Genomic DNA, 13,066 nt, shown 5'->3' with positions numbered 1-13,066 from the left:
ATAAAATTGTTATATTGAAAAAAAAAAAATAGTTTTGGTAAATCTCATATATACCATATTCTTGTATATGTTTCTTATATAAATTTTCTTTTCAATCACATTTTCAAAATTTTATTAAAAAAAAACTTAATTTAATCTTGCATCTCGTTATCTCGTTTTTGTCTGTTATTCATTTATTTCATTTAATATGACTTCCGTACAATCATATAATTTCCGCTTATTAATTTAATATCAACCAAAAAAAAAAAAAATATTTCAATACAAATAAAAAAAATAAATCCTTTAATCAATGAATGAATTTCTGTTTAAATTTATTGTACATACATAGTGTACACTTTGTATTTATTATGAACAAACACTTACTCTTGTATAATTAATTTATTATAAAATTTTGCATAAAACTGCAGTATAAACTTTTGTTTGTATTAAAATTTAAAATGAATTTTTTTTTATATATTAAAATTTTAAATAAAATTTTAATATTGAATGATACAAAAATAAATATTACAAAAATATCTAGGTGTTGGATGGCAAATTTATTCACATAAATAAATAAATAAATAAATAAGAGTATCATGTTTTAAAATGACTGCTGGTAAATTGGAATATTAAAATTTAATTTATAACATGCAACATCCATTTGTGGACATACACAAATAATAAAATGGTAACAATTTAATAAATAATAAAACTTAAATTATTTGCTTGCATTAATAAAATTTACTTGTATTTTATTTGTATCATAGTATGTATATAATAAACAAATATGTATTATGTATATTGAATTTTGATAATAATAAAGAAAAAATTAATTTTGAATTTTAAGGAATGTTTACCCTACGGAGAAGCTTTAAATATTCAATGAATAATGAATATAAAAAAAAATTTTAACCAGAATATTAAAATAAAAGAAATCAATTAATATTGTATAGTAAAAAAATCTAGTTTGATCGAAAAATTTCGGATTTTTATTTATTTTTTGACAACTTCGAGAAATTTGCCGATTTATTCTCATAATCATCTACTATAATTAATAATTATTGATTCTTTATTGGTGTTACAAATTTTTTTTGGGAATTAATATATTTTCTAATTTAATAAATTAGTAAAGCTCTGTAAGCTCTTTTAATAATCTCGTTTATAAAATTTTTATGAATGACACTATTCAATAATGTGAGCCTTTATTTTGTTTTTTAAACCCAAGAAATAACTATTAAAAGTAACAGAATCCCAACAGAACAAAAAATCAACATAATTGAAATTTAAATAACTTTGGATTTCATTTCACACAGGTTCAATTGTAATTGAAAACTATTTTGAAAGGCACGACATTCATTTAAACCCAACGCAAATACATAGTTTAATATGTATGTTTATGGAAATCTTATATAAAATGGAAATATCAATTCGGTGTAACGAAAACTCTATGAGCAATTAAAATATTTGTTGGTGCTAAATTTTTTTATTCTAAATAATGAAAAACAATAAAATTTCTCGTTAAGAAATGTTTATTGAATATGAATAGAATTGAAACTTTTCTTATTATTTCATAGTGTTTATACAGATGCTAAGTAAATTTTGAACATATAAATAATATTTCCAATCTATGATGAATATTAGTTTTTCAAGATTTTTTTTTACTGTAATTAATTACATTATATTGTATAAGTGAAACATTATTGCTGATGTTCCTCTTAGACGTATTATTTATACTCTAAACGTATAATAGTTAAAGCATTGTATAACAATACTAACTTCATCACTATACAGAGTAAGATAGTAGCTATATAAATATAGAATTCCTGATATTCAAAATTCAAATTAATTTTTATAGAATTTACAAATAAAATATGTAGCTTTGCATTTATACACTACTCCCATACCAAACTGAAAAAGTAAGTATGTAATATTTTTTGTACATTAATACGTCCCTTTGTTTTACATAATTTTTAATTGAAAATATGTAAATCAAAAATTTATACTTATTGTGAATCAAAATACTGGAAATCCTGTTTGAAATTATCTTTGAAAAGGAAGTTTTATATATATTATGTATGTACATATAATGTTATATATGAAAAAAATATAAAATATTTTTAATAATTATTTTTTTCTAGACCAATATTGAATAAATATAATTTTATTATTATAGTAGAATACGTTTTTAATAAAAAAAAATTCCAAGAAATTTTCATTTAACAAAAATACATAGTTTCTTTGAATTAATAAGAAATTAATTAAGTTGTTAGTTGAAAATTTGGGGCTCTTTGAATCAAAATATTTTAATAATATTCATAAATTTAAATAATTTTAAGTGTTATATTCTTGTGTATATATATTATGTATATATTATATTTAATTTAATAATTTAATTATTATGTGCTCTTCAATATTTAAATATTAAATCAAATAAAAATATTAGATAATAAAATAAAATATTTTGTTAATAATCATAGTAGTGTATAAATAAATCTTTACTTAAAGCAATAAAAGCTTTAATAATTGATGACATTACAAGTAGTGAAATTAAAATAGTTTTTTTTCAAAGGAATTTATATAAAAATTTTTATTTGAAAATTTGAAATTGTTACATAATGTATTCGAATATAATGTTAGTTCGAAATATAGACGTGCCCTATGTGTATGCTGCAAAAGCTATATTCAAGAATTTAATTTTGACAGATTGATTTTAATTTAATGAAAGGACTACGCATTATTTTTTGATAATTTAATTGAAATTTATCATCTGGTTTTAAAGTTGCAATTTGCTCTAAGTGAATATCAATGGAAGACAATGATTTTTTATCTATTTCATCTTCATATAATGATTCCGAATATAATCTTTTATATGTTGAATTTTCAGGTATTAACAGATTTTCAAAATTATCTTCATTATTATTAATATTTTGTATATCATTATTATTATTTGATGTATTAATAGTATGAATAATTGATTCACATATTAAAATATCATCATCATCATCATCATTATCATCTTGATCATTATCATTATCTTCTATTCCTTTTGATTTTAAATTAAATTCTGATCTTGTAATTCTTGTATTACTTTTATAATAAATTTTATTTTCAATAAACTCATTCTTTTCATATTTATTAAATAAATTAATTGAATTATTACTATTACGGTTATTATAATAATTTAAATCATTATTATTATTATTATTATTATTATTGTCTATGTCATCATTAAACGGAATATCTGTTTGTAAATTATTATATGATAAAGAATATTTTTTATTATTTGTATTATTTATATTATTATTATTATTATTATTATTATTACTGTTGTTTTGAATATATTGTTGTTGATCTGTCAAAAAATTTAATCTATCATTATTTGTTAAGTCTATATTAGAACACCCTGTTTTATTATCATAATTATTATTGTATGGTTTCAAATGATTTTTTAAATATATTTTATTTACGGTTTTTGTATTTTGATTATTACTATTAAAATTTTTTAAATTATTTTCTTTATTGTAATTATTAATATTTATATTATTAATTTTATCGTTATTAATATCAAAATTATTATTGAAATTATTACTGTTATTATTGTTATTAATAATATTATTTTCATTACTATTAATAATTTCATTATCAATAGAATTTTCACAGTTTTTATGTGTTACTAATTTAAAATTATTTTCTTCATTTTTATTTGGAAATTTATTTAAGCCTTTTTTTGGTTGCATTGTTATAATAATCTTTTCATTTTTTTGATTTTTTGCTTCAACTATTTCCGAATTCGTATTTGAAATTGAATCATAATTTTTATTTTTACAAACATCTTCATAGATATTATTTGAATTTTGATCTTCAATTTTCTTCATTGCAATTTTTGGTGGAGGTGGTACTTTTGGAGGTACACGCCGCTTTCGTCTTGGTGGTGGCCTAATTATATTCTCTTGATTTGAATCTTTCAGTTTCACATCAACTATTTCTTTTATATTTATTGTTGCATACCCATCATCAGTTTCAATACTATCTCTTTTCGTATTCTTGTCATTATTAAATTCAGATTTATTATTTTTGTAAAAACTTCGTTTGTATGTTGAATTATTTTCATAAAATTTATCAAATCCTTCACATGGTATGAAAACTTCATGATTTATATCAGCTGTTACATATGTAACACTATTATTATAATCTGGAGTTTTATTAATAAATCTTGTTGTTGCATATTTTTTTTCCATAGCAATTGTTTGTTTCTCTTGAGCATCACGAAATTTTTCAATTAAAGATGAAATTGTTGTTAATTCTTTTGAATTTCTAGTAATTTGATTAATTCTATCCAAAGTGAATTTTGTATTTCTTGTTATTTTCTTTTCACTATTAAATGGTTCTTTAGTTTGATTTGCCGATGAATTATCTAATTTTAATTGTGATGTAACAGATTCAGATGGTGCTATTGGTACTGGAGATTTTGAAGTTTTTCGTTTTCTTATTTTTCCAAATGGTTCACAATGAATGCAACTCAAACAATTTCCATGAAAGAGGTCCGTTAAAACAGAAATCGAGAAATTATTGGTGAAAGGTTGCTTGAAAAATAGTAGAGTACCTTAATTATATTGAATAAAGAAAAAAAAAGAAGAGTATAATTAAAATTATTATTAAAAGTATAATACAATACGTATTTTTTCAAAAGATAGAAATTTAATTGTATTTACTACATTATTTTTTTAATAAGTCCGATATAGGTAATTCAAATGATAATTAACTGCACGTTATAATGGTTCCATATACATATAGTTATCATATATTTTACGAATATTGTATTTAAATGTTTCCTGTGGTTTTTATGCAATAAAACTTCTTCAATTTAGTCATTAATTATAATTATAAAAAATAAATTTTCCAATACTTAAAATTCAAATCCTATTGTGTATAATAAGCATATGCATGGACTCCCAAAATTGTCCATGCCTATCCATATACAGTAGATAGTGTTAGGAGGTCATGCACATACATGTACACAATATAGGATTTTTTGGTTATATTTACTAAAATTTAATGCATATAAAATAAATTGATGTTTTAAAAAGAACTTTAACAATATTATAATTGAAGTAAAACGCTGTCAGAATCAGATTCTTTTGTTTTTTCCGATATTGATTGAAATAACAAGCAGGAGGATTTGTTTATTGTGCGCATTCATGTGTGATATTTTGAGTCTAAAGTTAAATAGGAAAATATTTTAAATCTTTCATAGAAGTCCTTTGAAATACTAGCAGTTCAAACATTTATAGGTAAAAATACTATTTTGTTACAAAGAAATATTTCTCTGCCACCCCTTTCTTCTCGAGAATAATAAGATATATCTTGATGAGTTATAAAAAAAACATTTGCAAATAATGGTTTTCGGTCATCTATATTTTTCCACCGAATTGATTTTCCATAAAAGCTGTAGCGCAAATTAATAAGATAAAAACAAAATTATTAAACTAAATTAATTAGTAATGTAGTTCAATTTTAAAATCATTCAGTAACTTATTAACTTTTTGTTAAATTTTACTTTTAAACTCCTTCTAAACTTATACGCTATTCAGTAATAAAAGTAACATTGTGGTCCATATAACACAAATAGGTTAATTCTTGGAGTTGCATGATAAATCCTGCAGAGATTTCGACATATTTCGAATTATAATTAGCACTATATAGCTTTACAATTTTGTCAACCTGAAACATTATACAGTAATATTGTTAAAATAACAAGAAAATTTGTTTAAGCAAAATACTCTGAGTAGGTTTAAGTCAGTTTAGGAGTCTAAATAGATTCAAGTTGTGGCATATTAACTCAAACTATTTCATGAAGATTAGTTTAATCATAATTATGTACTTAAAATTAATATAATGACTGCTCTATTTCTAGTCCTTACAGTATACATATACTTTATTTGTTTGTGGATCATTTCAGTATATACAGCACTTTTAAGAGATTCATATGACAGCTACCACAAGGACTCGTGCGATCTATACTGTACTTTCAAGGAGAATAATGGAATAATTACTATTGCTATAATGCAGCGATTTTTGGAATAACATATCGTTTATATATAAAATGCAAATTCTTAATTCAAATAATTAAATGAAAATGTGCTATCTTACAAACCAAATAATTTTAATTGACTACATTATTAATTATTGAATTTTTTATTTATTTCCATATTTTTTACATGGTCGTAGTTCTCGTTCAATATTTTAGTATTTCTATATTTACATATACTTAAAAGAAATTTAATAAGCTTACACCATTCTTGTATATATATACTTATGTATATTTAAATATAATAAAATCGATTTTAAAAAAATACTAAATCGATTCAAATTTTAAGATTTTTTACATATAATAATTTATTTTCTCTGTTCCTCTTTGGCAGCAGAGGCGGAAGTAAAGTTGTCCCGATTCATTTAATTTAATTACACATATATAGATACCTATGTAATACTGTCTATACGTGTATATTACCTATATATATATTGCAAAGAAATTTTTAATAAAATGAAATGTGAAAATCAGTTTACACTTTGGTATAAGAGAATTAAAAGTTCTATATAATATTATACCAAATGTAAATACATAAAATAATCGATTTATTTATTCATTTTCTGTAACAATGGCAACCTGATGAACAAAATGCGTTTTACCTATGTATGTATAATGTCAATATTAAACAAACTTTATAAAAATTAAACAAAATATTACAAGTAAAAATTTCTTTTTCAGTCGTAATTCGGGGAATCTTCATGTTATAGAAAATGACATTCCAGTTTAAAAATTTAACGAAAAACCTAATTTTTAATATTTTAATCTCATTTAACTTTATACATAAATTTTTAATAATATAACAGTTTTAAAACAAGTATACTTATACATAAAAGCACGTACTTACATATGCATACATATATATACATATACATAATATATCATTTTATATATTAAAGGTAGAAATTTGAAATATTTAATCTGAATACTTTAATTTTCATTTTCAATTTTCATTCTGATTAAGAAAAAAAAAAAATTTCCTGGTACTAACCAGACAAGAAGACCTTGTAAAATTTTTGATGTTGATACAAATTTTCAATGAAATTTTTACGGTCTTCACATTATTCATATAGTATATATATATATATATACATATATAAATATATATATGCATATATATAGATGTACAATATGTTTGTAAATTATAATTTTGTTTAACTAGAGCATGAGTGCGATTGATTATATATATGGCTATATAAGTGTAAAGTATGAAAATCATGTAGTTAATCATTTATTTATTAATGTATACATATATATTTTGAAAAGTTTTTTTTTAGGTGTATACTGTTCTTCGTATATTTTGAAAAAATTGAGTACTCTGCTCGTCTTATCTGTCTGACTGACGGCCTATTGGCTTTACGTCGTTCTATAGAAAAAATTCAACATTTCTTACAGAAATGTAATTTAATATGAAGGTACTCTTTCTCTAGAACGAAATTTTTATTAGTATCCCATCTTTCCTCCCAAAGTATATAGTTCTTGGAAATCGTTAAAAGTCTAGTTTTTGAATAAGAACAAGTGTGACTATTCGCAAACTGAAAGCAATTTGTAAGAAATAATCTTCTGTATCACATAAAGTTAGAAACAATAAGATCAAATCGTTGAATTAACTTTTCAAACAATCTAATTTTTTTTGGTAAATTTCGATGTTTTTTGTCTACCAGACAATTCTGTATACTCCTAGCGTTGCCATTTGAATAAATATGTGAAATCTTTTAAAATTAGTGTACATATTTTAACTAAATTATTTTTTAATTTAAAAATGCTTCAAAATTTTATATTAATGTCTATAGATGAGTGATTATACAGAAAAAATTATAGTAGTACATAATCGTATATAACAATACTACAGAATTCTACCATATACACTATATTGTACATGTCTAGGAAGTGCTTACGCGTGAATACTTTTAAAAATTGATTTTTTTCGACGAAGTGTTAGAAAAAAAAACATACCTAATTAATTTATTATACTTATAGGTACAAAAAATTAAAAAAATTCAATAATATTAAATAGATAAACAATGTCATGCTTGTTTACATTTCGCATTAAAAAAAAATCAATAATAGCCTATATTTGTACATATACCCTTACTTATATGAAAATTTTTAAAATCCTTATGAAACGATTATAATTCAGTCATAATTAAATACACCTGTGCTTTTAAATATTATGGAAAAAAAAATCATTGGATATATTTTGTAAGCCTTTGTAAAATAAACAATATTTCGATAAGTGCTATTGAATTTTTAATTAAAAAATTATTTAATAAAATACCCCGCTATATTTATATATATATATATATATATAGAAAATCATTGAAATAATGAAATAGTAAATAAAAAATGTTTTTTAATTAAATTAAATTAAAATATTTGTAAAATTTAATTTTTAAGCTCACTGCTTTTAATTGAATTCATTCAAAGAAAAAAAAATAATAATATTTATTTTTGACATGAGTTTATAAGTTAATGATTTCCAATTTTTCAGGAATAATGGAAAAAATTTTGAATAATTTTTTTTGTAAGAGAAACAATAGGAAAAAAATTTCGATTATTTTTATTAATTGCAATTCTGCAAAGGAAATCAAATATAAAATTAATGAAATTTTAAAATTTAGTCAAAATAAATTGATAAGATAAATTTTGATTTTTATATAGAATTAGAACGCATGTTATAGAATTGGAAGGCAAGAAAATAACAAATAATAGATTGTAAAGTGTAATTTCTTAATTAAAACAAGAAATATTTGTAGATTTTTTGAATTATGGAGGTATTTATTCTGAATAATTTAGAACAATATAGTTTCTTAAGTATATAGAGTATAGTTTCTATAATGTGGAGTAATGAGTAGGTAGCTAGATAATATTTAAGGGTGCCTCGTGGTAATAAAGCCTGGCTAAGAGAACATCATTAAAAAATCAAAAACTATTCAATTTACTTTTATAGCGTATCAGACCTATTACATTTAAATTACTCCAGTTGTAACTAAAAAAAAAACACAAAATTTTAGGAACTAAATATAAAATCTCAAAGGTAGAATGGAACTGATAAACTAGAAAGGTAGAATTTTGTGCTTTTAAAATTTTATTCCTAAATATTTTTTTAAATTTTATTTTCGGACTTTAGGTTTTCGAAGAATAAATAAGCCTTTGTTAACCACTTTTCCTTATAATTGATGTTTTTTTTTTTTCTATTTAAAATTGGTGATTCTTAGACAATATTTCAAATTTCGAACATAATGAGTGATTAAGGAATTAAAGCGCTTTCTGAATTTCTCTCGAAAAATTAATGATGATAATACGACCTGGAAAAATTTTTAATAGGTCTTATAAAACCTGTTAAAACAAATTTTATTATAATCTAACAAATTTCAATTTTCTAAAAGTTTAAGTTAATCTCATGTAATGTAAACAGTTTAAAAAGTTAAACTTTTAATCTTAATTTTATGAAATACTTGCATTTATTTTATGCGACGTAATTTTATAGCTGAGAAAACATTTATGTCCTCACTTACGTTAAAAACAACACTAAATATGCAAATACGATATTCGAGTGGTCTGTGCCTATAAAGAAGAATGTATGAACAGATGACTATAAATTAGTATCCCGAGGTACCTCACTATTATATTTACTAGTGCAGTAGACTTTAATATTGATATAGTAGACCTTAACGCACTATGTGAAAAATTTTGCTTTAAGATTATTTTTAAACAATGCTTTTATTATAAATATTGTTTTTTAAGAACATTATTACTGAACCACACTATTGTCGACAGAAAAATATATACGTCAGGTCAAATAATTTACTGGAGTATGTGCTTTAAATTGAAGTTCCCCAGTTCTAGGCAAGAGTATACTATTTTAATATTAAGACTATATCCCCAAAAAAAGAACCACTACTGTATCTGTTTCATTTGTAAAAAAAAAACTAAACTTACTTTAGTAAAATAGCTATAAAATTAATTTTATTTTCTTTATGAAAATTAAAAATGTTATTGACCGATTTTCTTTTTAACCTTGAATTCACGTTTTACTTCTGAATTATTACTTATTTTTTTTTCCTTCTAATTTTATAAAATTTGGTTAAGGTTTCTTTCTTTTTGAAAAAAAAAACATCGCGACTATTTTTATAATGTAATATTATATTTATACATAATCACGTATGGGTAAAATTGTGTAATATAATATTAGTCTACAAATAATGCGTTATTTTTCATTCTATTTCTATAAAATGTCATTTTATTTAATTTTAAACTATTTACAAATTAATCCAAGTAATAGTAGAAAAAATAATTACTTTACCAATATATATATATATGGTCTTATAAAAATTATGGTAGAAAATCTTAAATAATAATTGTGTAAATGACAAAGTTATAATACGAATATTCCAAGTACAATTGTATTTTCTATTTAGAATTTGTTTGAATTTTCTAGTATTCTGAAAATAGTAGCCGTCCTTTGATATTATCTAAAATTAAGTTTGATATTTTGATTTAAAATTTTGATTTAAAATTGACTAAAGTTTCAACAATATATTTACAGACTATACCTACTTGTAACCCTTAACATTTTAGATTTTAAATAAGACCATTAAAATTACCAACATAATTAGTTGCAACTAATCCTATTTCAAAAATTTTTCAACATTTTAGTTTTGCATAAATATTTTAATAAAAAATTTTCAAATTTTATTTTTTAAAATATTTTTAAGCTTATGAAAATTTTCAAATTTAAAACTATTATAACTTTCATTTTTTAAAAAATAAAATATTATGGTTATCCAATTAAAATTTTTTTTCCCAGTTCAATAATAATTTTCCTTTATTCTCTTTGCCTTTTATATAAAGTTTTTATTGCAATTATCACAAAATTATTATTAAAATTAATCTTATTATTAAAATATTACAAAAACCTTGTGCTATACGTAATGAAACATCTGTTAATGTTTGTTTGTATAATTGAAAATTCGGTATAATATTACAGTATAGTATTACATTATTCGTATAGTATTACAGTTTAAGACTATATTATAATATAGGTACGAGTACACACGTTTAAGCGTATGTAAAATTTCAAACATGTTATTACGTATATATGTATATGATAACGTAATATATTTAAGAACATATAAACATACCATTATGAAGGTACCTGTATATAAAAAAATTAATTTTCACATTTTTCATTCCTGACTTTCACTATTGCTAATAGAGTGAAGATAAATGAGATTCCATTTTTATATTTAACATCTTATATAATTAAAATAATGTGAAATAAAAATTTGAAAAAAAAAAAATTTTTTTAGTCTTCTTACTTTGAAAAAATTCCATTTAGAAGTTTTTTACTTCGCTGCGAGAATGATTTATTAAGTAATTATTAAAATGAACGTATATAACAGGAAACTATATGCATTTTTTACGTTTTATATCATAAATATTACTGCACATTTAATTTAAAATGCATTTTATCACCAAATATGAGAAAATTTTTTAACTCAGAAAAACAAAAAACACAAATTTTTAAAAAAATTCCCCAAAATCCTTTTCTCTATTAAATTTTTTGTTTTTTTTTTTGTTTAAACACCTTTTATTCTAATTGAAAATTATTATAATTTTCAAGTGGGGAAAAGTAGATAAATTAATTCCTTTAATATTATTATTTTCCAACTTTTCCAAAACAAAAATTAACACTCTGAGCTTATTACATTTTTCTTTATTTTAAAAAATTGCGAATGATTCGAAGTTCTTCACGTTGAAACTGTGTAGTACTTAAATATTTTCACTGGAAAATATTATTTTCAAACCCTTTTGTTGATGTGAGCTAATTTAATTAGGGTTAAAAAATAAATGCAAAAAAATTTTTTAGTAATTCTCATTTTAGTTTTATAAATGTAGATTTCTTCCACACATAATATTTAAAAAACAAAAAACACAAGAAATTTTACATTATGGGGTACGTAGAAGCAAATTCAGGTAATAAGTATTGTTTCTCAGATTTTTTTTACTGCTGGAATATTATTGACATTCAGTTTATATACAGTTTCAGTTTTGAATTTATATCGAAATTATATTTTAATAAAATGTAATTAAATTCGATATTTTAAAAGTATACTGCCAATTTCTTTGTTCCTGCGGCTGCAATAATACAATACATACTAACAATTAATCAACTCAATATTATATAAAAAAGTTAAAAAGTACTCTTCCTAAGACTCGATAGTATACAATATAACTAAAGTATCAAAATTAATGCCAATATCGCAAACATTCATTGCAATAAAACCAAAATTGTTCAACATGGAACAGTTTGATTTTCATTTTTAATTAAATTTAAAATTATTATGTTCAATTTATAGTTCAATTATAATTTTAAAATCAATTTAATGAATTCAGCGATCGCTTGTCCATAAGTGAGTATTTCTTCTAACACATGTGAAAAATAATGCAGCACCAATTATCATCATTACCCAAAACTACTAGTTTCAATTTCCTAAACCTATTAATTTTCCAGTTGATGTGAAAAGTATTTCTTTAAATACCTTAGAGTCGATCTCTCAGTTTAAATAATTTCCATTTTTAACCAATTTATTTTTAAAATCAAATGGACTGCATTCAATTTTGTCTGTCTTAAAATATACGAAATTTTAATAAAAAAACTGAAATAAATCAATAAAAATCCAAAAAAAAAATAAAAAAATAAAATATAATTAAATAAAATAAAACAAAAACAAATAATTAAAATAAATCATCATTTTAATAAAACAAAACCTATAAAATAAACACAATTTAATTTTTATACTAAAAAATTACACTTAAATGAAAATAAAAAAAAAATGAATAAAGCAAATTATAATATAAAAAAGAATAGTATTGATCGTTTAAATTTAACATAAATTATAGGCACTGAACTAAATGCAGGCTCGCTAATAATACAATTAAAATTGTTTTCAAAGAAAACATAATTATTGTCTTTAAATTTAAAACTAAAATTTA

General features: G+C 21.5%; 1 protein-coding gene across 1 annotated transcript in view; it reads right to left on the bottom strand.

Moving 5' to 3' along the window:
• Positions 1 to 4,383: 4,383 nt before the first annotated feature.
• The window catches only part of LOC129609770 (uncharacterized), an 89,728-nt gene continuing 81,045 nt past the window's right edge, over positions 4,384 to 13,066 (bottom strand). Inside the window, exon 17 of the mRNA XM_055521889.1 lies at positions 4,384 to 4,582. Within this exon, the coding sequence (XP_055377864.1) occupies positions 4,526 to 4,582 (57 nt within the window). The 3' untranslated portion in view covers positions 4,384 to 4,525. The remainder of the gene's footprint in view (positions 4,583 to 13,066) is intronic.

This window comes from Condylostylus longicornis, unplaced genomic scaffold (assembly GCF_029603195.1).
Source record: "Condylostylus longicornis isolate FDR11 unplaced genomic scaffold, ASM2960319v2 ptg000040l, whole genome shotgun sequence".
Taxonomy (NCBI): domain Eukaryota; kingdom Metazoa; phylum Arthropoda; class Insecta; order Diptera; family Dolichopodidae; genus Condylostylus; species Condylostylus longicornis.
This window is presented reverse-complemented; position numbering and strand designations above follow the sequence as displayed.